The 27,345-nt window shown below is 52.2% G+C and overlaps 3 protein-coding genes across 5 annotated transcripts in view; 1 reads left to right on the forward strand and 2 right to left on the reverse strand.

The window, feature by feature from the left end:
• Window positions 1-414: 414 nt before the first annotated feature.
• Window positions 415-11,968, reverse strand: MMP14 (matrix metallopeptidase 14). Its single transcript, XM_036356005.1, has 10 exons — window positions 11,617-11,968; window positions 6,250-6,398; window positions 5,880-6,002; window positions 5,212-5,516; window positions 4,592-4,753; window positions 4,170-4,327; window positions 3,854-3,992; window positions 3,584-3,734; window positions 2,796-2,911; window positions 415-2,451 (listed from the first exon to the last, which is right to left on the reverse strand). Exons 1-10 carry the CDS (start codon window positions 11,719-11,721, stop codon window positions 2,120-2,122), a joined length of 1,740 nt encoding a protein of 579 aa, XP_036211898.1. The 5' UTR covers window positions 11,722-11,968; the 3' UTR covers window positions 415-2,119.
• Window positions 11,969-14,300: 2,332 nt separating this feature from the next.
• On the reverse strand, window positions 14,301-18,533 carry MRPL52 (mitochondrial ribosomal protein L52). 3 transcript variants are annotated; one of them, XM_036356028.1, is made up of 5 exons: window positions 18,399-18,532; window positions 18,246-18,303; window positions 18,104-18,171; window positions 14,844-14,908; window positions 14,301-14,480 (listed from the first exon to the last, which is right to left on the reverse strand). In XM_036356028.1, the coding sequence occupies exons 1-5, from the start codon at window positions 18,424-18,426 to the stop codon at window positions 14,331-14,333; spliced, it is 369 nt and encodes a 122-aa protein (XP_036211921.1). In that variant the 5' UTR covers window positions 18,427-18,532; the 3' UTR covers window positions 14,301-14,330. The 3 variants fall into 3 exon arrangements, with proteins under 3 accessions (XP_036211921.1, XP_036211911.1, XP_036211927.1); XM_036356018.1 differs by lacking the exon at window positions 18,104-18,171 and having other exon boundaries at window positions 18,399-18,533; XM_036356034.1 differs by lacking the exons at window positions 18,104-18,171; window positions 18,246-18,303; window positions 18,399-18,532 and adding an exon at window positions 15,508-15,531.
• A 7,311-nt stretch (window positions 18,534-25,844) lies between these two features.
• Window positions 25,845-27,345, forward strand: part of SLC7A7 (solute carrier family 7 member 7) — a 33,718-nt gene continuing 32,217 nt past the window's right edge. The window contains exon 1 of the mRNA XM_036356052.1: window positions 25,845-26,137. The gene's annotated coding sequence lies outside the window, so the exon portion shown is untranslated. The remainder of the gene's footprint in view (window positions 26,138-27,345) is intronic.

The following is a 27,345-nucleotide window of genomic DNA, read 5'->3' on the forward strand; positions in this document are numbered from 1 at the left end:
AATCAGAAATGAAAGAGGTGAAGTAACAACTATCCCCACATAAATACAAGGGATTATAAAAAAATACTATAAAGAACTGTATTCTAACAAATTGGACAACCTTGATGAAATGGACATATTTCTAGAAAAATACAATCTTCCAAAACTCACTGAGGAAGAGTCCATTGATTTTTAGAGAGTGTGGAAGGGAGCGGGAGACAGAAACATTGATGTGACAGAGATACATCATTTGGTTGCTTCCTGCATGCACCCTGACTGGGCCAGGGATTGAGCCTGCAACTGAGGTATGTGCCCTAGACTGGTATCGAACCTGGGACCCTTCAGTCCATGGGCCGATGCTGGTTAGGACTCTCCTTTTCTCTTGCCCTCATAGCCAATCCCGTTCACCCTATGAGAGAACTGAAGCCACACAAGGAATGTGAAACACCATTTATTTTTTGTGGAAAGGTTGAACAAGGTCAAAAATATCCTTAGAGGGCACTGACCCAGCCCCGCCCTGCAGGTTCCTGGGGTCAATGCCTCTGCCCCCCCACCCCCATCCCTCCCCATGCCCCTTGTTAACAAAAAGGAACGATTTGAAGGGAATTCATATATAATAATTATAATAAAAATATACATTAAACAAAACAAAAATCCCAAACAAGACAAATTTAGCTGAACTGCCAGCACCGTTCACCCCATTTTCCCCCAACCCCCCCAATGCCCCACCCCTGACATCCCTCTCTTTTCACTCCCAGAAGGGTCTCTCACTTTCCCAAGTCCCCAGTACCATGACCACCTTAGGTGGCTGAAGGAGACTTCAAATGGATGGGCTGGGTGGGGATGAGGGGAGGGCAGGACACAGATAGGACGGGCTGAGGGGTGGGGGCATCAGGAAGTGAGGAGGTAACCTGACCAAGAAACAAGAAATGCACAGGCACCTGCCCTCTCTGAGGCTTGCCGACTCGGTGCTGCCTGCTGCTGGGAGCTTTCTGCTCTCTAACTAGGTAGCTACTCTCATTAAGGGCCAGTTGCCAGTCCTCACATGTGCCATCTTTGCTGCTTTTTCTGAGCTCCTTCCCCTTTCCCTCTATGCTCTCTGGTCAGAGGGAAGGCACTAAGCGAGCAGGTGTGCCTTTCTTGGGCTCTTCCTCTAGCGCCAATAAAATGTGCCTTCCCCCAGGTACCAGTCCCCCCTGTGCATCCCTGATGGCCTGCTCAACCTCCAGCTGTCCACTCCTGCTGAACCTCCTTTTGGTCCCATCCTATCCCCTCTGACTGCTCTGCCCCTGGCACTTGCCCCAGCTGCCTGCATTTAAGCAAGCTTCTTTCTCTGTGGCCTTGAGGCTCACCCCCAGGGCTCCGGACTGAGTCTCTTCCTATAGAGACTCACTCCAGGCACTGCACTCCCTGACCTCAGCTCTTCCAACTTGACATCCGCATCCAAGGCTAACATTTGGGAGAGTAGGGCTGTCCAGGGTTTCTGCAGCCTCAGTTCACTCCATAATGGCTCAGGCTCCTTCCACGACGTTCTTGGGGGCAGAAGGAGGGGGAGGCAGATCTTCGTGGAAAAGACTGACCCTCTCTGAACTTCCCTCCCTAGGTCTTACGGTGGCTATGCAGCTCCCCCTTCACCTTCTCTCAGGTTCTCCCCAGACAAAAGGTTAGATTCCTTTTAGCCAGAAAGAGTGGTGGGAGGCTGCCAATTGGGTACACCTGGGGGCCTGCCGGGGCTGGAGTGCCCAGAGCCTCCTGAGGTCAGAGTTCAGAGGTTAAAGGTATGTCAGGGAATGGAAAAGGAGCAGATGACCCCATTTGACCTTTACCAGTGAGGTCTGAGGGTCCTGCCTTCAAGTGCAGAGACAAGACATTCAGATGGGGCTGGACATACACCAAGCTACAGGGGCCCTTGAGGGGCAGGGACTGGAAGGGGTGGCCCCTGTTCAGCCCCCAGGGGACCCATCTAGGGAAGAAGCAATGCCAGGGTTGAGGTGGGAGGGGCCAGTCATGGAACAGAGAAGGGAGGCGGGGTGGGGAGAGAGCTTGGATGGGGTGGGAGCAGCCCACCCACCACCATCTGCTGCCACTGGCCTTCAGAGGCAAAGTCCACGTGGTAGGAGTGGGCGGGCAGCGATGGGGGTCAGACCTTGTCCAGCAGGGACCGCTGGCAATAGAGCAGTCGCTTGGGGGTCCCGTGGCGTCTGAAGAAGAAGACTGCGAGGCCCACCGCCAGCACCAGCACCAGCAGCAGCACAGGCAGCACCACAGCGGCTGCGCTCACTGCCCCGCTGCCTTCCTCGTCCACCTCGATGATGATCACCTCCGTTTCCTCCTCAGTCCCCCCATCTGGCCGGCCCTCCGAAGGGCAGCCCATCCAGTCCCGCAGGGCTGACTTGGGGTAGCCTGGCTCTACTTTCAGCTTCTGGTTGTTGAATTTCCAGTATCTGTTCCCCTTGTAGAAGTATGTGAAGACTGCAGGCGGCAGCAAGAAGGTGGCAGAGAAGACACAGGCGGGGCAGCATCCAGGAGACCCAGAGAGAAGAGCAGAAAGAAAATCTGTCAGTGTGTGGCTGGCTGAGTTAACTCTCCTAACAGCGTTTCCTCAGCTGTAAACGGGGTAATTCTAGTACCAGGCTGGAGGAGTGGTGGGGTCTACGGGGTCTGACACATGGAAAGCACTAGCCCAGTGACTGACCCATGGGAAAGGCTCCACCTTATTATCATTGTCATTATTTTCCCACAATACTCTCCATCTTTCTTCTTCCTCTCAACTATTTGTTCCAATCCCTCACAGACACTTCCCAGGCCCTTCTCACCTTCATCACTGCCCATGAATGACCCTCTGGGAGACTCAGGAATTCCTTCCCAGATCTTGATGTTTTGGGGGTAGTCGTTCTCCACCATCCTGAGCTCCTCGTTGAAACGGTAGTACCTGGTGGAGAGGAGAGGAGGAAGTGGTTGGACACTGGGCACTTCCTCCGAGGGTAGCAGGACCCGGGACTGAAGTCACCAGTAAGGTAAGGACAGCTGTGCACAGGGGTTTTGAGTAATGAGGGCCTGCAGCTGAGAGCAGCGGAAGGTGGGAGGGAGGGCCCAGGCTGTAAGGAGCCACCAGCAGCCCTTAATGACAGTGCTAGGCTGCTGGAGCGGAGGCACCGTGCCGGGGCAGGAGGCGTCAAATGACCAGGTCTGAAATGGTGACCCGGTCACATCCCACTCACTCAGCACCCAATGGAGGCTGCTCATTGCTAGGCAACAACAGAGGCTCAGCCAACTCCTTCTCCAGGGAAACAACCCAGGCATAAAGTGGGTCTTCCTCCAGAATTGAGGGACTCTGGTAGCTGAGGAGGCAGGCCTGGGGTCAAGGGGTTAAGGCAGCCGTGGGCAAACTACGGCCCGCGGGCCGGATCCGGCCCGTTTGAAATGAATAAAACTAAAAAAAAAAAAAGACCGTACCCTTTTATGTAATGATGTTTACTTTGAATTTATATTAGTTCACACAAACACTCCATCCATGCTTTTGTTCCGGCCCTCCGGTCCAGTTTAAGCACCCATTGTGGCCCTCGAGTCCAAAAGTTTGCCCACCCCTGGGTTAAGGTCTTACTTGTTTCCCCGGAAGAAGTAGGTCTTTCCATTGGGTATCCAAAAGATGGCGGCGTCAATCCTATCAGTAGGCAGGCCTCGGCCCAGCTCCTTAATGTGCTTGGGGTAGCCAGGCTCCAGGGACGCTTCGTCAAACACCCAGTGCCTATCTCCTGGGGAGACAGAAGGGCAGGATGGAGGGTCCACTTGGGTTCTAGGGTCTATGGAGGAGTCAGGTGGAATCTGCTCATCCAGGGAGACTCCCCAGACCCAAAGACTAAGGCCTGGTTACCTTTGAAGAAGACAAATTTGCCATCCTTCCTCTCGTAGGCAGTGTTGATGGATGCAGGCAGGCCCCGCCAGAACTGGCCGATGGGCATTGGGTAGCCATCCATCACTTGGTTATTCCTCACCCGCCAGAACCAGCGCTCCTGGGAGGCAGTCGACGTAAGAGTACATTATGTCTTGTCACTTAGTCCTCAGATTCAGTTCCCGAAGCTCCCCCACTGCCTCCGTTTTCGTTTTTAGTCCTCATGCTGCTGTTTCCACCCTGCCTCCCGGGCATGGAGCCCTTTTGTCCTCCAAACCAGCCCACTTCTTCCTCTCACCTTGAAGACAAACATCTCCCCTCGAAGCACAGCCACAGTGTCAAAGTTCCCGTCACAGATGTTGGGCCCATATGTGGGGTTTTTGGGCTTATCAGGGATAGAGGGCCTGGAGGTGGTCCTGGGTTGAGGGGGCATCTTGGTGGGGCCTGACTTACTCCCTGGGGCAGAGAACATGGGAGCACTTCAGACTTGGTGGCAGAGGGAGAGGAAAGGACGGGCATATGGGCAGACAATGCCCTTGGAAAGGGTAGAGAGAGGCTGAAGCAATCAGCTAGGAAAGAACCGAAGAGGTGGACTCAAAAGTGGGAGCAGATAGAGGCAGAGTCAGGAGGGGGATGTGGGGCGACGGGAAGAAACAGGAAGGCCAAGAAGACACAGGCAAGGAGCAGAGAGAGGAGCAGATGCGGGCATGGACTACTTGCCATAAAGTTGCTGGATGCCCCGGCGGTCATCATCGGGCAGCACAAAGTTCTCTGTGTCCATCCACTGGTAAAAGGGCGCCATGATGGCCGAGGGATCACTGGAATGCTCGAGGCCCAGGGCGTGGCCCAGCTCATGCACGGCCACCAGAAAGATGTCATTACCTGGAGGGAGGAGAGAGACTATGATGGAGGCCGGGATCTCTTCCCTCAGGCTCCCAGCTTTCCCATCAGAGGCTTTAGTTTCACACCCAAGCCTGCCTGCTGTTTTCCACTCAGAAAAGCCACCAAACCACCATGCTCTTCTGGGAGGAGGTGAGCGTGCTCTGGGACTAGACCCCAAGCCCAGGAGACTGTGTTGAGGGAAGCGGAGGGCTCTCCCTGGGCCTCTTTCTCCCAGGATGAACTTGTCTGGATAAGCGGGTGATGGGGAGGCTTTGAAGCCTTTGAGGAGTCAGTTATTGGGCGAGAGAAGGAACCACATATAAATAGTTTAAAACTGGATTCCTGCTTTGTTGGAGATCTTTGTGGTCCCTGGTAGCCCTGAGATCTGGGGGTATGAGGTTTTGGGAGGAGGCAGGAGAACCCTGTACAAATGATCTTTGACTCTCCCCAGGGCTCACCATTCAGATCCTGATTTTCGACAGTCCAGGGCTCAGCAGAGTCAAAGTGGGTGTCGCCTCCGATGTGGGGACCTGGGAAGTAGGCGTGTGCGAGGAAGCCACCCTCGCCATCGAAGGGTGTGCTGTCGCCATGGAAGCCCTCAGCAAACATGATCATGATGTCGGCATGCTCATGGCCATTCTCGATGTAGGAATAGGGTATCTCTCGGAAACGCAGCGGTGTGTGACTCTCCCACACGCGGAAGGCCTTGCGGATGGCCTCATAGGTGCGATACTCGCCTACCTTGGGGGTATAATTCTGGATGCTGAGGTCCAGCCACGTGGGGAGAGGATTAGAGTATGTTAGGATCACAAGGGACAAAACTCTCCTTCCCTATACTCTCCCAAGTCTGACTGAACTGCTCAGCCACCTTTGCCACCTCCAGATGCCTTTGCCTCAAGTACTGAGAGCTCAGGGACCCTCAGGCTTTGGCTTTCTGGTCCTGGGGCGTACCCCTTTTCCCTTACAGGCGGTATCTCTCTCGGGGTTACAGCCATTACCCTCCCACTCCCAAGGATGCATCCCAAGGAAGAGGTGAGTATGGCAAGATGCCTCTGAGTCTCTGTAAGCACAACTGATAGGGAAGGGTAACCTGATGTGAGTAAGGCCACTTGCCTGTTAGACTCACCAGAAAGTAATCTCGTTATGCTGCCATTTGGGGCCCTGGATGGCATAGCGCTTCCTTCGAACGTTGGCCTTGATCTCAGCCCCAAACTTGTCTGGAACACCACAGCGGGGGCGCTTCATGGCCCTGAGGTAGTTGAAGTGTGAAGACGGGTCAGTATAGTGTAAGAAAGAGGAAGGTCTTTGGAGGACAGGGGGACTCTCTGGGCCCAGGGTCAGTGTGAGGAAGGTTAGGGTAAATAAAAAGGCTCAGGATCAGCATGTGGCGATGAGGTACAGGGACACGCGTCAGGCATTCACGGAGCAGCTTCTATGGTGCTCAGTGTTTTGTCAGTGTGTGCTGGGCAGAATCCCTGCCAGGGTCCAGCACTTACTTCATGGTGTCTGTATCCATCTTGCCCGTCACTCGCAGACCGTAGAACCTCTGCATGGCAGCGATGGCAGCTGAGAGTGACTGAGGTAAGCGCTGCGTGTGGGTACGCAGGTCCCCAGGGGGCAGGTAGCCATATTGCTGCAGCCAGGCCTGGAGGGAAAGGGATGAGGCTTAGAGCAGCCCCACCTGGCCCCAGGGAAGCCTCCGCCTCCTCACGTTACCTGGCATGCACCCTCCACTTGCTGAGGAAAGGGCAATGAGCCTCCAGCCGGGCTCTGGCAGTGGGTCTGGAGGAACTCCAGGGCTGGACCTGAATTCTGGCCCCGGCCCCAGTATGCCTTGTCCTCTTGGAGCCTCAGCTCTGGACTTTGGCTACAGCTGTCTTCATGGGAATGAGTTTAACTGAGTTCTCAGATGTCTTCTCAGGGTAGAGAGGGGAGAGGCTGAGGCCCTCCTGGGAGGGGGATGCCAAGCCTCCAGGAACCTCAGAGCTGAGATTTTTTTAGAGAAAGGAGGGCAGAAAAGGAGCTAGGGCTGAGGTTGGCTGCTGATAGGGGAAGTTGGGGCTTCTGCAGGTGGTGAGAAGTGTGATGCAGCCAGAGCCAGGATCCTGCCACTGTTTCCATCCAAACGGCATCTGACCTAGGGCCTGGGACCTGCACTGTCCATTTAAGGATCGCAGTAGAGGGTGTGGGAGCTGGGAGTGAGGTGGATAGTCGGTGACGGTATTTTTTTTATTTTAGGTACGTTGTGAATGGTGTAATATAATGCTGACATGTAAAAGCAGGGGTGGGGAACATTTTTCTGCCAAGGGCCATTTGAATACTTATAACGTCATTCTCGGGCCATACAAAATTATCAACTTAAAAATTAGCCTGCTATATTTGGCCAAACATTTAATTATCTCACCCCTAATGCCCTGGCAGGGCCAGACCAAATGAATCCACAGGCTTTTATAATCTAAAGTTAGGTTTTTGGTGTTTGATTGAAAGGACAGCCCTAGCTGGTTTTGCTCAGTGGATAGAGCATCGCCTTGGACTGAAATGTCCTGGGTTCGATTCTGATTCTGGGCCTTAATCCCTGGTCCCCGCATTTGGGAGGCAACCAATTAATGTGTCTCTCTCACATGGATGTTTCTCTCTGTCTCTCCCACTCCCTTCCACTCTCTCTTAAAAAACAAAACAAAAAAAAAACAACCCAAAAAACAAAACAAAAAAAAAATGGAAAAAAATCCTTGGGTGGGGATTAACAAAACAAAACAAACCTGTAAAACCTCATTGAGAAAAAAAAAAATCAACCTTTATTGTAACAGCAATGGAATATTTTCCTAAAGCCTGAAAAGTAAAATGAGCCAAATTATATATGGGATATGAAAATACTTGGATTTTCCTACAGGGAGACGCTACCCCGACAGCTGGTCCCTGATCCAGTGTTGCTTTCCTAAGCAGTCCAGAGGGGCTGCACGTTGCCTGGGATGGGAGCTTGAGGTGCAGAGGGGTTGAGGCTACTGGTGTTAGGTGCTGTGCCCTCCATCCTAGGTTATTAGGATAAATCTCCATGTGGCCCTTCACCTCTAGGCACACGCCCCAGTGATGAAACAGTACTCTTGCATAGGGGCTAGAGGTGATTCAGAAGCAGCTGATTGGGAACCGGAGCCTGCATGGGCAAGAACTGCAATAATGGGTCCTGCCAGTATGGCTCAATGGTTGAGCATCGACCTATGAACCAGGAGATCATGGTTCAATTCCAGGTCAGGGCACATGCCCAGGTTGTGGGCTCAATCCTCAGTAGGGGGTGTGCAGGAGGCATCATTGATGTTTCTATTTCTCTCCTGCTCCCTGCCTCTCTGAAACCAAAAAAAAAAAAAATAATAAAAAATAAAAAAATAAAAAAATAGAGAATTGCAACATGGTTTTGGGAAGTGATCCCCCAAGGATGATGGAGGTAGGGCCTGAGATGTAAACAACCCAGCCCTTCCCCAGCCAACAGGCCTGGCCAGAGTCACCCTAGCACCACCTGCTCCAGGGCCCCACCTCAAGGGTAGAAGGAGTGAAGTTTAACACCTGGTACACCAGAGGGGAGCAGAGAAGGGTGTTGCAGGCGTGGGCCGCTCTCCAACAGAAGAATGCTTGCCTTGACCTGTGCTGGCTGACGCTTCAGCTAGTGCCTGCAGGAAGCCTGCTGTGGCATATGCCTGAGTATTCAGGAAACTCTGTGCCCCTAGTCTCACCTGGACGGTATACACCCCAGGCTTATGACCTGGGTAGGAGTTCAGCTTTGGGGAAGGAGTAGTGACCTAAGCGGAACCGGAAGTCAGGAGGACTGAGGTCAGGCCTCCTCAACCCTCAGGAAGCAAACCTGAGGGGAATTCTAGGACAGGATGACAGAAGGGTGCGTGGCAGACAGGTGGGGAGAATCCACAGCCAAGAGCTCTGGGATAAATCCCTCTCCCTGATGAGTCTTTCAGGAAGGCAGGCAGATGAAAACATTCACACCCACAACCTCCACCCCACACCCAGGAGTTAAAAGTAGAGACTTAGGCAAAAAAGGGACATCCCTGGAGTCAAGGGAACTGCAAAGCTTGGAAAGGAGGTGCCCCTGCCCCACTCCTCCACGCCTAGGCTTTCTCCCCTCACAGGGGCCAGCTCTGAGCAAAGCAAGAACCACAGAGACTGGGGCTGGAACCACAGAAGAGAGGACTCCTGTGTCTGCGGCTGGGTGGGGGCAGGGCTGAGTGCCAGACAGGGAGGAGAGGGCTGTTCTGAAGCTGGTGCAGGACTACGGAGCCTGGTGGAAGGAACCGGCTGCCTGAGGCCTGGGCCACCCCAGCTCAGCCTGGAGAGGGAGCAACTATGTTGGGTCAGAGAACTTTATTGGTTGGCTTTGTCTTGAAAACCGAGTGGTGGAAGGTATTCCCCTAGGGCCGAGGTCGGCCAACGGGCTGTTCTGAAGCTGGTGCAGGACTACGGAGCCTGGTGGAAGGAACCGGCTGCCTGAGGCCTGGGCCACCCCAGCTCAGCCTGGAGAGGGAGCAACTATGTTGGGTCAGAGAACTTTATTGGTTGGCTTTGTCTTGAAAACCGAGTGGTGGAAGGTATTCCCCTAGGGCCGAGGTCGGCCAACTGCGGCTCTCGAGCCACATGCGGCTCTTTGGCCCCTTGAGTGTGGCTCTTCCTAAGCCTTAGGAGTACCCTAATTAAGTTAATAACAATGTACCTACCTATATAGTTTAAGTTTAAAAAATTTGGCTCAAAAGAAATCTCAATCGTTGTACTGTGGATATTTGTCTCTGTTCACTAATGAGTTTGCCGACCACTGCCCTAGGGCAGAGATTTTCAACCTTTTCCATCTCATGACACACATAAACGAATTACTAAAATTCTGTGGCACACCACAAAATATATTTTTTGCCGATACGACAAATAGGTATAATTTTCATACCTTCACACTGGACGGCTATTGTTGTGTTGGCTGTTGTCATTTGTTATTTGACAATCAAAGGGAAAAGAGGTCAATGGCCCTGACTAAATAGTCAAGTATTGCACAGAGTTTTAACATTCTTGCGGCACAGGAACAACAGTGAGCCGCAGCATGCTGCAGGCCAGCTGAAAATTGCTGCCCTAAGGGAAAGTCAAGGGAACCCATCCCACCTTTGGCCCAAGAGTAGAGGGGGTGTGGGGGGCGATCTCTGGCTCTCCAGCAGGCCCGGATGGGAGCCTCTGGGCCTGCTCCTCCCTCCCTCTGCCTCCCAACCCTCCAGAGCCCAGAAGCAAAGGGTGGTTCTGACACTGGGACTGCCCATGACCCACTTAAAGCAGAGACAGGGCTGCTGCCCCTCCCTTAGGGGGCCTAACGGGGCAGGGGCAGGGAGAAGGCAGGGCAGGCCATGATGGCAGTGGGCTGCCCCCAGATGCCCAGGCTCCTACTGTAGAGAGCTCTCCTTTTAGGCCTCAGTGCACACTTCATGCCTGGAAAGAGGACGCCTCCTCCTCCCGGCCAGTGCCAGGATTGGCCACAGGGCAGATTTTCACACTTCCTGGTCACCCCATTCCTAGGGCCACCTTTTCCTTTCAGCCTCAGAGCCCTTCAGGACAGAGAGTGTGTTCTTTCTGGAGATGGTTCCTTGGGGATGGAACCAGGGCGCCGAAGGGGTCGGAGGGAGCCAAGTCCAGATCCCCTCCCCCTTCTCGGGCACTTCCCAGCCCCTCCAGACCGCCCCAGGCACCCAGGCAGGGCCGAGTGGGTTGGGATGTCCCAAAATAAGACGCTGATCAAATCCGTCTCCCACCTTCACCCCAAAATAAAAGGGAGAGAGAGGAAAAACCTCCTCAGACAACTCCCACGCGACTTCCTCCTGGCCGGGTGGGCCAACGTCGGCGAATGGGTGGGGGGCACCGGAGTGGGTCAAGGCCTGTGTGGGCGCCCGGGGCCAGGCCCTCTCCCCATTCCCCCTGTGCGACGTTCCCAGTCTCTATGCAATTAACGCAGAAAAACAATGAACAAAAACAACAAAAAAAGGCCTAAAGGCGCGGAGGGGCGGGGGGCAGGGGAGGAGGCGGCGGCCCCGGCGAGCCCCCGCTCACAAGGAGAGCTTTGTGTGGACGGAAGGGCGGCCAGGGCGCCAGCGCCGGGACCCTCGACGCCAGGGCTCGGGGGCCGGGACCCAGAGATCCGCTCGGGAGGCGGGGGCGGGTGGGGGCCGGGGCCGCTCCGCCGTCCACCCGCGGCCCCACCTGGGCGCTGATGCGCGGGTGGAGGGCGCGCCAGCGGGCAGCGGGGAGCGGGGAGCGGGCAGCGGCCGCAGCGTGGGGGGCCGGGGCCACGGTCCTCCCGGGCCCTCCTGGCCTCCCCGGCGCCGGTCAGCGCGGGCGGGCGGGCGGGCGGGCTGGAAAGTTGCAGAAACTGCAAACTCTCGCACATGACAAGAAACCAAGACAGCGCGGGATCTGAGCGGAGTCCAAATAGGTCTCAGGCTCCCAACCGGTTCCAGAGCTGAGCGCGGAGCGCAGAGTGCAGAGCGCAGAGCGGGGACTGGGGCGGTGGGGTCCGGGGCGGTGGGGTCCGGGGCGGTGGGGTCCGGGGCGGTGGGGTCCGGGGCGGTGGGCGAGGGTCTGACCGGCTGTGAAGCTCTTCCCAGGAAAGCAGTGGGAAGGAAGGCGGCGGCGGGGGTGGGGGAGGTGGCAAAAGTTGGATCGCCAGGGAAGTTTGGAGATGAGGAGGGGAAGGGAAAGGAGGGGGTCCTGCAGGCCGGAGCCAACGAGACCTGGAGAGCCCTCCTCCCCGAAGGGGGCTGTCCCCCGGGAGACCCCGGGCTCGCCTCCGCCGCCGCGCGGCTCCGGGCCGGGCCGGGCCGGCGGAGCTCACTTACTTCGGGGCTGAAGCTGCTTTGGGCCGAGCTGAGGGGGGCGAGCGCGGCGGCGAGCGCGAGCAGAGGGAGCAGCGGGCTGCGGGCGGGCCGTGCGGCGGGAGACATGGTCCGTGGCCGTCCGGGCAGACCGGCGTGCGGCTCCGCGGCGGGGCCCAGCCTGGGGGTCGCGCCGCCCCTCCCTCGGACGCCTTTGTCTCCCGGAGGCACGGAGCTGGGATTCTTGGAGAGCTGTCCGCTGGGAGAGGAGGCGCTGGATCCCGAGCGCGCCTGTCTGCTCGTCGCCTCCCCTCCGTTCTCTGGTCTTTCTTCTGCTTAGTCGGCGAACTAGATGGCGAGCCCTCTCTTGCTCTCTCCTCTGGTCCCTCCCTTTATCCCACAGCCTCTCCTCCCGCCCACGCCCCAATGCCCTCCTTTCCCGGTGCGGACGTGGTTGTTTCAGTCTGAATCCAATTACAGCCAAGAGCCCGGTAAAAAAAAAAACCAAAAAAAGGAAAAACCAAACCTAAGTTGACTTTCTGTGGTAAAGGCTGCCATCTCCAGGGGTTGAGGCCATAGCCGAGAGCAAGAAACTGTGAGTGTGGTGTGTGTGTGTGTGTGTGTGTGTGTGGGGGAGGGGGTCCAAGGGGACGGGATGTGGGAGACTTTCCCCCCCCAGGCATATTTTGGATGGCTCGATTCCTCTGGTATTCAGCGTTTGCCTCACCTCAGATGGGAAGTACTGGGAGGCTCATGGGAAGTACTGGGAGCTCAGTGGCTGGGGCAAACAAGTTCAGAGTCTGGGACGTGGTGGGGGGTCTTCCATGTCCTGAGACTTGGGTTAGGGGATTGTCTGTTGGGACCTGTGACTAAACCAAATTGAATCTTTGTCTCTTATTCTTGACAACCACCTCTGTCCCTGTTGCAAACAAACAAACAAACAAAAACAATATCAGCCCTAGCCAGTTTGGCTCAGTGGATAGAGCATAGGCTTGTGGACTGATGGGTCCTGAGTTTGATTCTGGCCAAGGGCACGTGCCTGGGTTGCCAGCTCGATCCTCAGAGCAGGGTGTGCAGGAGGCAGCTGATCAATGATTCTCTCTCATCATTGATGTTTCTCTCTCTCTCCCTCTCTGAAATCAATAGAAAAAAACCCAACCAACCAAACAAACAAAAACACACACACAACAATATCAAAACCCAACTACCCATCAACAAACCCCACAACCACACTGGATGGGGGGGAGGGTCCTATCCTTGTAGAAAAACAAATGTGCTTCCTTTACTATGCCACTTGCAATCTGACCCTTAAATTAGAACTGGTTGGGGGAGGAGAGGGGTGCAAGGCCATGGACTCTGGGTAAAGGCAAATCAAGTTTGGTGCAATTGTTAGAAGGGCGATTGGAAGTTGGAACTTAAGGATTTAATTCCTTACCCTGGAAAATGAGGCAGTTCCTTCAAGGGTAAAATCTCCTTTAAGGACAGACTAATCTCTGAGAACAAAAGGTGGAGGTATGCAGGGAAGGGGGAGGGCAGGCTAAAGCTGAGAAAGGGAGACAGATAAGAGGTTGAGAACTAGATCTGGAAAGGCAGAACAACAAGCAGGAAAAGTGTGGGAGACAGAAAACTCAACCATCAGCGAAATCTAAGACCCAAGAATTACATTGGTCAGAGAGAGGGGAAGGGAAGGAGGTATTGGGGGATAGAAGGGAGGGAAAGAAAGCAAGGGAAGGAATAACTGGGAGGCTGGACAGAAATTAGGTCTGGTAAGAAACTCCAGAAATCCTAGAGATCCAGGAACTAACACAAGTTTGTGACATGAAAATGGGAAAAAAAGTCCAGTGTTCTATATTGGAATGAGAGCAAACGTTTTTCCACACAGAATCCACGGGCAATAAAATGAAAGTTTTGCCCAGCCAGTGTGGCTCAGTTGATTGAGTTGTCCCTTGCACCAAGAAGTGGTCCCGCGTTTGATTCCCTTCAGAGCACATGCCTGGGTTTCAGGCTTGATCCCCAATAGGGGGCGTACAGGAGGCAGCCCATTGATGCTCCTCTCTCTAAAAGGTTTCCTGGGCCTTGGGGGGCAGCTAACAGGGTTGTGGGAGGTATATGGGATATCCCTAACCCACAAAGCTGTTTTTGGGGTTGAGTATCTCCAGGGCCCCATACGTAAATTGGGGCCAGGAGGACAGTCCTCTCTCCAATTTCTAGGATTCGATCAGAACCAGGGAAACCTCAAGATCCAAATCTTTAGAACATGCAACACCCAAGTCTGGTTCTTCCCATGTCAGCCTTCCCAGTGTCGGTATCCTCTTGGGCCATGTACCTGGTTTAGAAAAACTGACATCAGTTGCTAGCCAAGAAATGGACCTCAGCTGGAAAGTCTTTTTCATTGAAACATTTATTAAATGTGTAACTCTATGCAGACTGAGCTGTGTATAGATTTTTCAAAGCTTGAATGGTGGCTAAGACCAAGTAAACCGCGGCCCCCTTTTCATGTTGGCAGAGAAGTAACTGCTCAAAGTTGGGCCAGTCCTAAGACCTGCAAAGGAGAGGGTAAATATCCCAGAGCAAGATACCCCTGAACTGGAAGGGAGCCAGGGGTGAGGGCCTGTAGCCGGTCCTTCCAGGCAGTGCTCTTACAGCCTGTTCTTCCTGGGGCCCAAACTCTTTTGCTCTGAAGATGGATGGGGAACAACAACAACAAATGCTGGGAAAAAGAGATGAGTTGCTTTTTATTAACGTGGTAGTGGGCTCTTCAGAGCAGCCCCTTTAGGTTTAAGAGCATTTTTCTTCTTCTGTTCTTCTTCCTGCAACTTCTCCTGCTGCCTGAGCTGCCATGCCTGTAATCCAGCATCCATTTCCTGTGACAGCAGTACAACTCGTCTCTGAAACAGACAGGAAAACAGTGTGAAGAACATCTGGGGCTTGAGCTCTGCACCATATATCCTTTCATTCACAGATCAAAGTCAGAGGTTTCAGCTGGAAAATGACACTGCTGACTGGGAAAGGGGTGGGGCCAGGTCCTGGGATGGGAAGTGGGGAAGACAGTAAAATGTGTGGCAGAATGTCTACAACTGGTTCCTGCCCTAGGAGTACCCCCTCTATTCCTTCCTTCTCACAGTACTGTTAAAACAGTGTGAGGGGTACATGTTAGCTTAGGTGTCAACACAGCTCAAGACAAATTACAGTTTAAACTTTGTCCCTCAGATTACATGCAGGTTGCCCTGGATGGGGCTCTAGCAACTCACTGCAAATTTTTCTCTTTGGGCTTGTCTTCGAAGCTGGCCTTTCATCGGAGGAGCAGGGCGGCCATCTGGAGATAGAAGTGAGAGAAAAGGCAAATGTTAGGGATGGCGTGTAGCACCTTGCGAAAGCAGACAGAAATGAGGGAAAAACCAGTTTCTAGCTCCTCACTTCCATTTCACACCCACTGTAAAATTTCCCTAAAACAAGTTCCTCATCTTCAAGGGTGAAGTATGCCAGAACCACCAAGAATAAGCTCCTGGGCATGTTCCTATTGTATTTCACTCACCCCTCATCAGCCTGGAGTTCAAGGTTCCTTGCAATGCTGAATCACCTGTTTTATCTTCATAAAGCCCCCATTCAAGCAAACTGATCACTATTCTACTCACCTCAAATCTTTGCTAAGTTCCATCTAACTCCATAACAAACACCTCTTGCCTTTCCTTCTAGCCAAATTCTCACCCTTAGGCCCACCTGAACCCCGATCTGTCCCAGAAACCCTTCTCTAACCTCTTAAAACTCTCTTCTGAAAGACGTGCATATTACAATTTACAATAGCTAAGATTTGGAAACAGCCTAAGTGCCCATCAGCAAAGAAATGGATTAAAAAACTGTGATACATCTACAGAATGGAATACTACGCTGCTGTAAAAAAGAAGGAACTCTTACCATTTGCAAGAGCATGGATGGAACTGGAGAGCATTATGCTAGGCGAAATAAGCCAGTCGGAGAACGGTAAATATCACATGATCTCACTCATTTGTGGAATATAATGAACAACATAAACTAATGAACCAAAAGATCCAGAGACAGAGAAGCACTGAACTGTCAAACCTCAGAGGGAAGGTGGGGTTAGAAGATCAAACAAAGGACTTGTATGCATGTATATAAGCATAACCAATGGACACAGACACTAGGGGGGGTGAGGGAATGTGCTGGGGGGTGGGAGTGACTGGGGAGAGGTAAATGGGAGAAAAAATAATATTTTAATAGTAATAGCTATGTACGGGTTGGGGGGGTACTTGAAATATCAGGGGGACCACTCTATAAAGGAAAATTGTGTATGTTTCTCATCACAATAAAAAAGAAAAAAAAGAAGTGTATGTCACTCATTTAATATTCATCTATTTGCCTTGGGACAGTTATTGTACTATTGTTTTTAACCTTATTTAGCCATCTCAAATCGTTTTGGAAAGGAGCAGAGCACTAAAGTGTTATCATTTAATTTTTAAAATGTCCATGCTTTGTTTTCCCAGCTAGACTTTAAGTTCCTTGGGGATCAGGGACCGTATTGCTAAGCTTTCACTATAGTGTAGACACATAATAAAAATTTCATAAATATCTGCAGACTTGCTATAAACTATCTCAAATGGTTTATAATGGAGTTAGTAAGAAAGGGCATTTTCAACAAAGAAATAAACAGAGTGAACTCTCTGCCCAAACATTTGAAGACAAGACAGGAAAGAGATATTATTTATCAGTAAAGGGAACCAATGTTGTGTATGCCAGGTGTTTACATTGGTCATTTCATTTTATCCTTCCAAGAACCATATGAGATAGGTATTTTTTACAGATGTGGAAACTGAGAGATACAATTAAGTAACTTGACCAAGACCCACAATGTTAGCAAGTAGAGAAGCCTGGATTAAGAATCAATTCCAGCTGAAGCCGGTTTAGCTCAGTGGATAGAGCGTCAGTCTGTGGACTGAGGGGTCCCAGGTTCGATTCCGGTCAAGGGCATGTACCTGGGTTGCGGGCACATCCCCAGTGGGAGATGTGCAGGAGGCAGCTGATCGATGTTTCTCTCTCATTGATGTTTCTAGCTCTCTGTCTCTCTCCCTTCCTCTCTGTAAAGAATCAATAAAATATATTAAAAAAAAAAAAAAAAAAGAATCAATTTCAGTGTGGCTCAGTGGATACAGCATCGGCCCCCGTAGACTGAAAGTTCCTGGGTTTGATTCTGATTCCGATTCCGGTGAAGGGAACGTACCTTGGTTGTAGGCTCAATCCCCAGCCCTGGTTGGGTATGTCCAGGAGGCAACCAATCAATGTATCTCTCTTACATAGATGTTTCTCTCTATCTCTCCCCTTCCCTTTCACTATCTCTAAAAAATCAATGGAAAAATATGCTCAGGTGAGGATTAACAACCAAAAAAGAATCAATTCCAGAATCTTTCCAATATTCCATAGTACTTCAAGAAGATCCTAGGCTTCCTACAGTAAATAAATAACAAGTAGAAAAAAATCTTCACCATTCTCCTCAGGCAGCAACTCTTCGATTAAGCAAAATCATACTCGTGTAAAATCCAATAGGGTATTAATACTCAGGCCTCTGTGCTGTTGAAGGGGGCCTGGCCTCTGCCCTGTTCTAGTCCTGGCTTTGCTCTTACCTGGTGGGTGATCACAGGCAATTCACATTTCTAGGCCTCAATTTTCCTATCTGTGAACTGGAGCCCTATATGGGGCATGAGGCGTGGCTTCAACTTTTCTAAGGTTCTCCCACATAGGGCTAATATTTCTTTTATTTTTATTTTACTTTGTTGTTTTTTCTTTTTTTAAGTAAAGGGAAGAGCCCGGCCTGTGTGGTTCAGTAGTTGAGCATCGACCTATGAACCAGAAGGCTGGACTCCGGGGAGGCTGGACTCCTGGTCTTCAGGGCACATGCCGGGTTGGGGTCGGTCCTCAGTGGGGGTGCGCAGGAGGCAGCCAATCAATGATTCTCTCTCATCACTGATGTTACTATCTCTCTCTCCCTCTCCTTTCATCTCTGAAATCATAAAAAAGTATCTTTTTTTTAAAATAATAAAGGGAAGAGACCTTTCTGAAGGGCGGCCACCATCCTCACTATTCACTTTTCTACTCCTCTCTCTGTGATGCTCATTTTGGCAGCCTTTCCAGGAGCTCTCCCTGCATTTGGTACCAGATTTTCAATAATGCACTCAGCACGGAGAACTTTCTAAGACCCTTTGAGAAACAGGAAAGTCTTTTCACTCTCTCCCCTGGCGGGACGGGGCGCCCCCAATCAGAACTGTCTTCTGCTGATCTGCACAAGCCTCAAAGAGCCTGTCTAGCTTTATTTCCCACCGGCCTAGTTTAATTTACAAAATAAACAACAGGGCTTCTCCCCCTGTAAAGTTCAATACCTTGTTCGCTCGGACACACCGCCCCCCTGACACCCCCGGCCCCACCCGCTCCCCGCAGGGGCGTTCTCTCCGGGGGACACTGTCCGAGGCAGAGTTAACTCTCCGAGGAGGTCCGCGCTCACCCGCGTACGACCAGTCTGGGAGCTCCGTCAGGGGCCCGTAGCCCGAGGGGTTGGCAGCCATGCCCTGCCTGGGAGGAGAAAACCGTTCGGTTAGGACTCAGCACAGCTTCTGGACCCCCATCTTCCCCAAACCCACACTCACTGGAGTCTCCACTGGCCACCCGCGCGAGCCGCCGCGCTGCCGTGCAGCCTCCGGACACCTGCGGGGAAAGCAGGGCAGAGGCGAGAGAGAGGCCGTGCTGCCAGCCCCGGGTCCCAGACCCCCAGCCCCGCGCCGGCCGCCCAGCCCACTTACTAAAGAGCAGAGCACCGAGAGCAGCCATGCTGCGGGCCAGGGACCGGAAGTGGGCGTGACATCGCCGAGTGGGCGTGGCCTCAGTGGCCACGCGCTACTCCTCGGGGGAAGTAGGAAGCCGCCATCTTGAACCTGGTTTTCAATCACGGGCCCCGCCATCTTGGGTCGTTGTACGGAAGAGAAGGACGAAATTGCGGCTGGGACTTTGGAGCAGATCGGTGGATCATCGTATGCATCCTCGGTGGTGGAGACTCCCCCAGTGGGAGTTGTGTCCTCTGAACTGTTTCTACGACTTCCCTGCAGCGGTTCTTTGAAATTTATATTTAATATCTCAGCGGAGTACCATACACGGTACTGTATACCGGCGGTTCTCAACCTGTGGGTCGCGACCCCTTTGGCGGTCGAGTGACCCCTTCACAGGGGTCGCCTAAGACCATCCTGCATATCAGATATTTACATTACGATTCATAACGGTAGCAACACTACAGTTATGAAGTAGCAACGAAAATAACTACATGGTTGGGTCACAACATGAGGAACTGTATTTAAAGGGCCAGAAGGTTGAGAACCACTGCTTATACTATCTCTCATCACTGTAACATATTTTTCCCAGCCTAAGAGTCACACCTAGAGAGAATCAGAAAGTTCGGGCTCCAGTTTTCACTCATTTATCCAGAAGAGACAGTTTTTTTTTTTGTTTTTTTTTAAAAATATATTTCTTTATTGATTTCAGAGAGGAAGGGAGGAGAGATGGAAACATCAATGATGAGAGAGAATTGTTGATCGGCTGCCTCCTGCACGCCCCACACTGGGGATCGAGCCTGCAACCCAGGCATGTGTCCTTGGCCGGAATCGAACCTGGGACCCTTCAGTCCGCAGGCTGATGCTCTATCCACTGAGCCAAGTCGGCTAGGGCACAGAGACAGTTTTTAAAGTATGCTTTTATTGAATTTTTAGAGAGAGGAAGGGAGGGGGAGACATGATGGCTGCCTTCTGTATGCATCCCAACCATGTGTGCCCTTGCGGGGGTCGAACCGGTGACCTTTGGGGGCACCCCGCTTATGCCCAACCAAGGAACCACACAGGCCAGGGCCTCCGACAAAACCGAAGAGGCCTGTGACCAGCACCGTATTCAGTGCAGGAGAGTCTATGGAGAACAAGACATCGTTATTCTGCTGGAGCTCCCAGTCTACAGAGAGAAGGCATCAAATAATCACACGTGGCTGTAGTATTAATTCTGAGATGAGTGCTGGAAGGGAAGCGTGTGGTGCTGGTGGAAACTTGGTCTGCAGTAGGTGGTCAAGGCAGTAGGTGGTACTTCTTCTTTCTTGGGGAAGAAGTACCAAGCTAGGGTCTGATTCAGTTTTCATAAAAGCAGTCAGCACACCCGGCAACAACCTTGTGAGGTGGGTGCTAGTCAGTGGCAAATCCACATCCGTAGCTCCTTCCTCTTTTTTAACCACTTACTTGCCTTGGGTAAGTCATCCTTAATTTCTTCATTTAAACAACTTTAGCCCTAGCTGGGTTGGCTCAGTGGCTAGAGCATCAGCCTGTGGACTGAAGGGTCCTGAGTTGGATTCTGGTCAAGGGCTCCATCCAGGTTGCGGGCTCAATCCCTAATGTGGGTTGTGCAGGAGGCAGCTGATCAATGATTCTCTCTCATCATTGATGTTTCTCCCTCTCTCTCTCTCCCTTCCTCAATGACATCAATAAAAATATATTTTTAAAAAGTTTAATATATCACATTTGTGCAAACATTTAAAAATTTTTAATTGATCTTTTTAAAGAGAAGGGGGGAGTGAGAGAGAGAAAAAACATTGATTTCTTGTTCCACTTATGCATTCATTGGATGATTCTTTTTTTAAAAAAATTATCATTTCCTTCTGCAAGACTGGGAACTTTTTCCACAGGAGGTGCCTCTGAACTGTGCTTTGAAAGAGGGGAAGGGTGGATCCTCGTTTAAGAAGTAAAAGAAGCTATTTTGATAACAATATGAATAGTATAGGCTAGGGCTGAACCAGAAAAAGGGACAGGGACAAAAGAAACTTGGTTATAAAACACCAGATGGATCCAAAAAACTAAGCAAGGGAAATAAGGCAATATAGTACCATTGTTATCTTACATTCATACACTCAATTTTCACTTATCAAAAACACTGTATACAAATGATTTCTACAGTTTTCATAATAAACCTGTAAAGTAGGTAAGACAGTCCAGAAAGTAATTATACAGACTGTAGTTTTCAGAGATCAGGAAATTGAACCAAAATATGGCTGTGGATTTATTGTTTTACAGTTGCAATAACCACTGAGTGACACCTTTCCTAAGCTGGGTTCCATGTGCCTTTGGCAGGGTCTGAGACAGACAACTGAGGCAGGCAGCACCGGAATCCCATCACATAGTTTATAGTTGGGGAATCAAGCACTGGAAAAATAACCTCAGTGTCCACATTCAAGATTGGCGAGAAAGGTGACAGGCTGGCACTACCACCAATGCTATATCTTTTTAAAAAAAAATATATTTTATTGATTTTTTACAGAGAGGAAGGGAGAGGGATAGAGAGCTAGAAAAATCGAGACCCCTCAGTCCGCAGGCCGACGCTTTATCCACTGAGCCAAACTGGTCAGGGCCAATGCTATATCTTTATAATGTTTATAGACCTGAACCAGCAACATCCCTCTATTCTACTAGCTCACACAGTAGGGGGATACCACTGATTTGTAAAATAAAAAATAGGGTACATGCATTAAAGTGCACAAATAGGGCGGACACTGTGAACTCCACCTGTAGAAGTGAACACGTGTAATACTTTAATAGCTATGGGAATAAAGGAGCTAGAGCTGGAGAACTCTGGGAGCAGGATAGGAAGTTTGACTAGGAAAACTGGGAAATCTGGTAAGGGAAAAGGTCTTGGGAAGGAAGACAAGTTCAGCCTTTGACGTGGTTATTTTGATGTGGCAGGGTGACAACCCATGGGTTGTAAATAGCAGGAAATATGAGTGAGGAGAGAGAGAGAGAGAGAGAGAGAGAGAGAGAGAGAGAGAGAACACTAGTACTGACAGCTAACATTGTCCAGGCGAATTAGGTGCTTTTTTAGCCATTGTGATGAATAATGATGATGCTGGAGAAAGAGCATACATAGAGCTGCCTCATTTTGCACTCTTCCCCTTTTTGCTTGCTTGTGACCAAATTCTAAGGTTTGGGAAATGTCTTCTTTCACATTCCTTCCTTATCTTCCTTCTTAGGTCAGCTCAAGATCAAATCACTGTCACGCTCAGCAAGAAGTGTGGAAACTGCCCTCCCCAGTGTTCTTAGTGGTTAAAGAGTTGCCCCGAGCACTGAAGGGTCATGGATTTGATTTCCGGTCAAGGACATGTACCTTGGTTGCAGGTTTGATCCCTGCCATGGCTGGGGCAACGGATATGTGTGTGTGTGTGTGTGTGTGTCTGTCCCTCCCTCCCTCCCTTCCTCCCTTCCACTCTCTCTAAAAAGCAGTGGAAAAAAATATCCTCGGATGAGGATTAAGAAAAACAAAAAAGTGTGGGAATTGATGGCTAGAAACCACCGACTCACACAATACATTGCTTTGCATATTATTTTATTACTTACCTAATTTATTGTACCATATTCCTTTTCTTTTCTCATGGCTGTCAAATCTCTGCTAAATCAGTATGACCTCGGACTCCACTACTTTTAAAAGAAATATCTTTTCGCCAAACCGGTTTGGCTCAGTGGATAGAGCGTCGGCCTGCGGACTGAAGGGTCCCGGGTTCGATTCCAGTCAAAGGCGTGTACCTTGGTTGCGGGCACATCTCCAGTGGGAGGTGTGCAGGAGGCAGCTGGTCGATGTTTCTCTCTCATCGATGTTTCTAACTCTCTATCCCTCTCCCTTCCTCTCTGTAAAAAATCAATAAAATATATTTAAAAAAAAAAAAGAAATATCTTTTCATTGATTTCAGAGAGGAAGGAAGAGAGAGACAGAAACATCAATGATGAGAGAGAATCAATGATTGGCTGCCTCCTACAGGCCCCTAGCCCACAACCCACAACCCACAACCCCAGCATGGGGCCTTGACCGGAATCGAACCCGGACCCTCCAGACCGCAGGCCGATGCTCTATCCACTGAGCCAAACCAGCCAGGGCTACACTACTTTTCCTTGCCTGATAGCTTTGAAGTCTCCTAAGCAGTGTGCCTTTTCCCCAGGCTGGTCTTGAAGGAGGGTGGCTCTGTGAATCTCTGCGGAGTAGCAATGTTGGCTTTAAAACTGCAAAGCGAGTGTGTCCAAAAGGTATACAAAAGGTAACTATTATTTATAAGTCATCCTTTAGCCTTAAAACATGTGGAAGCATTTCCAAGTGCCTTTTTTTGAACCAGCCCAGCAAATCCCTCTATTGTGGCGTCCACGCTGCTTCTAAGACGCTTCAGATGAAACGTGATTTGGTGACTGCGGCCTCCCGGGCACCCTCAGCCCGAACATTTTTTGTTCAGTGCTGCCTCCTGGCGGCGGCTCTGCTGCCCCACGCCCATCTGGCCGGTGGAGACCACTTTCCTGAGTTTGGGATCTCGAAGCTGACGCAACAGCTCCCCCGAGGGGGCGGGAGTGGAGGACCAGGCGGGAGCCGCCCTTCCGGGAGACCCTCCCCGGCTCCGAGCGCGCGGCTCCCTCTTCCCTCCGCACGGGCCTTGCAGTCCTGAGTCCCTCCCAGTTGCAGCCGCTCGCCTGGGGGCCGGAGGCGGGGTTGCCAGGGTTTGGGGCTCTCGCCCAGACCCCCGTCTGGCCGCCCGCTCGAGCAGGATTGGGGGGGCGGGCAGAGGCAGCTGAGCGCTCCCGGCGGAGGGCGCGCCGCGGGGCGCCGGCGGTCATTTTCCTTTCCGGGGACCGCGCAGCTGTGCCTGGGCCGGGAGGAGGCGGGGGGCGGGTTAGGGGTCCCTCGGCTCTCGCCCTGCGCCGGTATCCAGCACAACCCCCTCCTGTAGCTCCATGGAGCCTGGGAGGGAAGTGAAGGGACTCCGGTGGTGGGGCCAGGCCCCCCCAGGCAGAACCGGTTCGGCCCCCGCAGCTAGACCTGTGCGTCCGGGGGCACCGAGCTCTCGATGGGCAGTGAGGGCGGGCGCGGCAGGTTCGGGTATGGGAAGGCGCGATCCCGGGGCCGCGGGCACCGAGCGAAAGAGGCGGCGGGCTGACCTGCAGGGGCCGGCCGGGGAGTGTGGCCGGGTGAGGGGAGCGGGGCAAAGGGGCAAAGGTGGAAGCGGCCCGCCGGCCGGGCGGGGGCGGAGGGGCGTGGGACGGGGCGAGGGCCGCCCGGAAAGGCAGAGAGAGCCGAGGGCGGGGGTGGGGGCCGGGAGCGGGGCCTGGGAAGAGTTCGTGCTTAAGGGGGCGGGGGGGCTCCACTCTCTCGAAACGACCGGCTGCATTCGCGGGGACCTGAGCCTCCGCGCCCTGCCGTCTCCTCTGCCCTTTCACCGCGTCGCGGCCACCGCACTTTGTTCTCCCGGCCTCCGGAGGCGTCACCGAGCCTGGGTGTGCGACCGAGCGCAGAGCTTTCCGGACCTGCGGGAGCGCATGAGCGGAGGGCCTTTTTGTTTTCCTATTAATGAAACCAGAGGTCCATTTCAGATCATCCTAGGCCTCCCCGCAAACCTGAACATTATACCTGCCCCTTCCTTTCAACCCACCACTATAAAGAAGTATCAACACTTCCAAATATTCCTTGCTTAGGAACCAGAGCAGCAGCAGCTTCTTCAGGTGGGCCAGAAGGGCAAGTTCAAGGGCATCGCCAGAGCCGGGCCGGCTAGGAAATCAGTGTGTGTGTGTGTGTGTGTGTGTGTGTGTGTGTGTGTGTGTGTGTGTGTGAGGGAGGACAGCATTGTTCATCCCTTCATTTATTCTTCCAGCAAACATGTCTTGGTCTACATGTGCCCTGTACTGGGCATAAAGCTCTGCTGCTTGCATTCTAGTGAGGGCGTCGCTCGACAAGCAGTGAGCTCCCAACTCCACTGAACTCCAACTCAGGAGTGGTAGTGAGGGCCCTGGAAGAAAAGGCGAGCATGTCGCTTCTTCAGAGACTCCGCAGGAAGGACTCTGCTAGGTGGTGTTTCAACACAGACCCGAAGGGAGTGAAGGAATGAACAGTAGCTCTGGGAAGAATGTTCCAGGCAGAGGAAACAGCAATTGCGAAAGCTCCTAGTCCGGAGCATGCTTGTGTGGCAGCGGCAGGGCCAGTGTGGCTGGAGTGGAGTGAGAGAGCAGGGGCCAGAGCCGAGGGCAGCTTCAGACTTTGCAGGACTTCCCTCACTTACAAGTTGGACCTGAACCCAGAGCAGGATGAAGGGGCAGGCCCGCCGGGCAGCAGCCTGGCTCTAAAAGGGCACTAAATGATTCTTGGAGTCATTCAGACATCTGGTGCCAGCGGACTCTGGCTTCTATCTCTTAGTGAACTGTAAGTTGGCTCCCATCCACTGAGAGATCCTTAACAACTGCTTACCTGGACAGCCTGTCTCCGGAATAATTTTGCAACATGCAGGTACAGGTTGCACGATGCAGTCCTGTGACCAGCTTTTAGTTGCCTAAAGGCAGCAGTCACAGCTGGAATTCTGAGAATGCACCAGACCCTGTGAAGTGCCACTCCCTGAGAGATTTATGCTGTATCTACATTTAAGAGAATACTTTAAATTGATTTTTAGAGAAAGAGGGAGAGGGAGAGAGACATCGATGTGAGAATGCAACATGGATGGGCTGCCTACTACGTGTCCCCCCCCACCCCCCCTCCTAGGAATCGAGCCTGAAGTCTGGGCATGTGCCCGACCAGGAATTGAACTGACAAACTTGGGTGCATGGGATGATACTCAACCAATTGAGCCGCACTGGCCAGGGCTGTATCTACATTTTAAATTGTTTAATATGGCTACTAAGAAGTTGTCTGCTTCAGAAAGTGTATGTAATGAATTCATTTAATAAGTTCTAATTTTGAATAGAAAGAAGGAGGCTAACAGTTTTTATTCCCAGAAAATCGTATTTCCCTGCTTTTGTTAAATAAACATTCAACAAATATTTAAATAATCCTGGTTTGGAGGGGTGCCAACTCAGCCCTGTGCCAGGCCACCTAAGGGGGCCTTCCTTCGCAACACACATATCACCTGAACCAACTGGGGACCTGAGTTGTGAGTGGGCTTGCTTAGCGTTTAGGTATGTGCTCACCTGTACCCCCACAAGTGACATTCCTTGGCATGTGTTGCTTTACATGGGGGCTGACATGGCACTGAGACTAGAGATGAGGCCACAGAGATCCGTTATTGCCCTAACCATGGATCCTATGCCCTCCACAGGACCAATGATAGTATTTCAGGGGGAGATGCAGAGGAAATGGAATTGTGGGGAAGAGTTGTAAAGGCCCTGAGAAGGTCACTGCAAGTCCCTGGGAATAAATGTAGGGCAACAAGGAAGTTCGGGGGGCTGAGGTAGGGAAGAGGAGGAGCCTAGAGGGGGGCGGGAGGTCTGGGTCCCAGCTCCAGCCCGTCCTCCAGGCCCCTCCCCGCTGCCGCCGCTGCTGGCCAGAGTCACACATATGTTTTCCTGTTTTTCGTTTCGTCGGCACCCTCTGCCTTTTCTGCTCCCCAGAGTCAACAGCTGCTGCAGCTCCAGCCATACTCTGGTGCCCCTTCTTAGCACCTTTCCCTCCCCCTAGTCCCAGCGTGGTAGCCCCTCCTCCTCGCACCTGCCCAAAGGGCAAGGGACAGGTAAGAGGTGGGAGTCGGGGACAATGGGTGAGAGGGGACGTGCAGGAGGAGGATGGAGTTAGAGTCTGAAAATTGACTGATGGAGGAGACTCAAGAGCCTCTTGTTTCCTGGTCCTAGCTCTGACCTCCCTAGGCAGAGCCCTCTGCCCAGAGACCTCAGCCCTACGTTAGTGGAAGTCCTGGCCACAGGAGTAAACAATTTCTTGTTTCACTTTTTTAGAAAGGGGCTGTCGTAGCCGCAGTGGAGCATAGCAAAACAAATGGAGAGCTGGGAGGGAGGAGCAGAGCTTCCCGCTGGGGTGATGGGGCAGTCTAGCTGTACCAGAGCGGATCTGTTTTCTGTTGCTGTTGTTAAGGAGGCAGCACAGACCAGTTGGAGCGAGGAAGGCAGGACATGGGGTCCCTGAGGGAGAAAGTCTCTGCTCACATTTAGCTCCCTGTGCTTGACCGAGGAGCCAAGACCCTGAGCCCTGTGCTGGTTCCTGGAGGAAGGGTGTTTTGGTGTTGCCATTCATGGGTAGGGTCAGGGCAAGGGGTTCCACTGGCTGCCATGCCAGGCACTGCATGCTGGGGGCCCTGCTACCTGCGTTTTCTGAACCCCTGAACTGCAACTTCTCCCACAGGCTGTAGGATGTGTGCTGCCCTGTCATCTCCACTAGGTCCCTAATGCACTTCAGACAGGGGAGGAAGACAAGGGTGCTGTGTACCTGGACCGCCTTTATCTGACGGGGCTCCAGGCTCTGCAGAGTTCTTCTGTAAAGAGCCCTTTAGGAGAGGTCCTGCCGGTCCCAGGCTGCCTAACTGTTGGAAGCAGTGCCCTGTGACCAGGGTTTCAGGGAGGGATGTGAGCTGCCAAAGATGGTGCCTTTCTGCCCATAGCTCTGGTGCTGGGCAGGGATTGAGAAAAGAGGGGGCATCTCTTCTGTGAAGGGTAGCCACCTCTACCCAGTTTGTAGCATTCCTGGTAAGGCCGCTAGGGTATGCTGTTGGCTGGAGTGTCCCAAGATTCTAAGAGGAGTCTTTCACCTTTCAGATACCACTAGCCAGGAGCTAAACCCACAGGTTTCTCTCCCCATCTTCCCTCATGCACTCTCCTTCCTTTATCCCTCCTCATTGCTTTTTTTTTCCTTAACGTCCCATTAGGACACATGCCCACCCCTTGGTGCCAGTGAATTTGGTCTTAAAAGGGCAGGCATGATGAGGTATTT

Source organism: Myotis myotis, unplaced genomic scaffold (genome assembly GCF_014108235.1).
Source record: "Myotis myotis isolate mMyoMyo1 unplaced genomic scaffold, mMyoMyo1.p scaffold_m19_p_1, whole genome shotgun sequence".
Lineage (NCBI taxonomy): Eukaryota > Metazoa > Chordata > Mammalia > Chiroptera > Vespertilionidae > Myotis > Myotis myotis.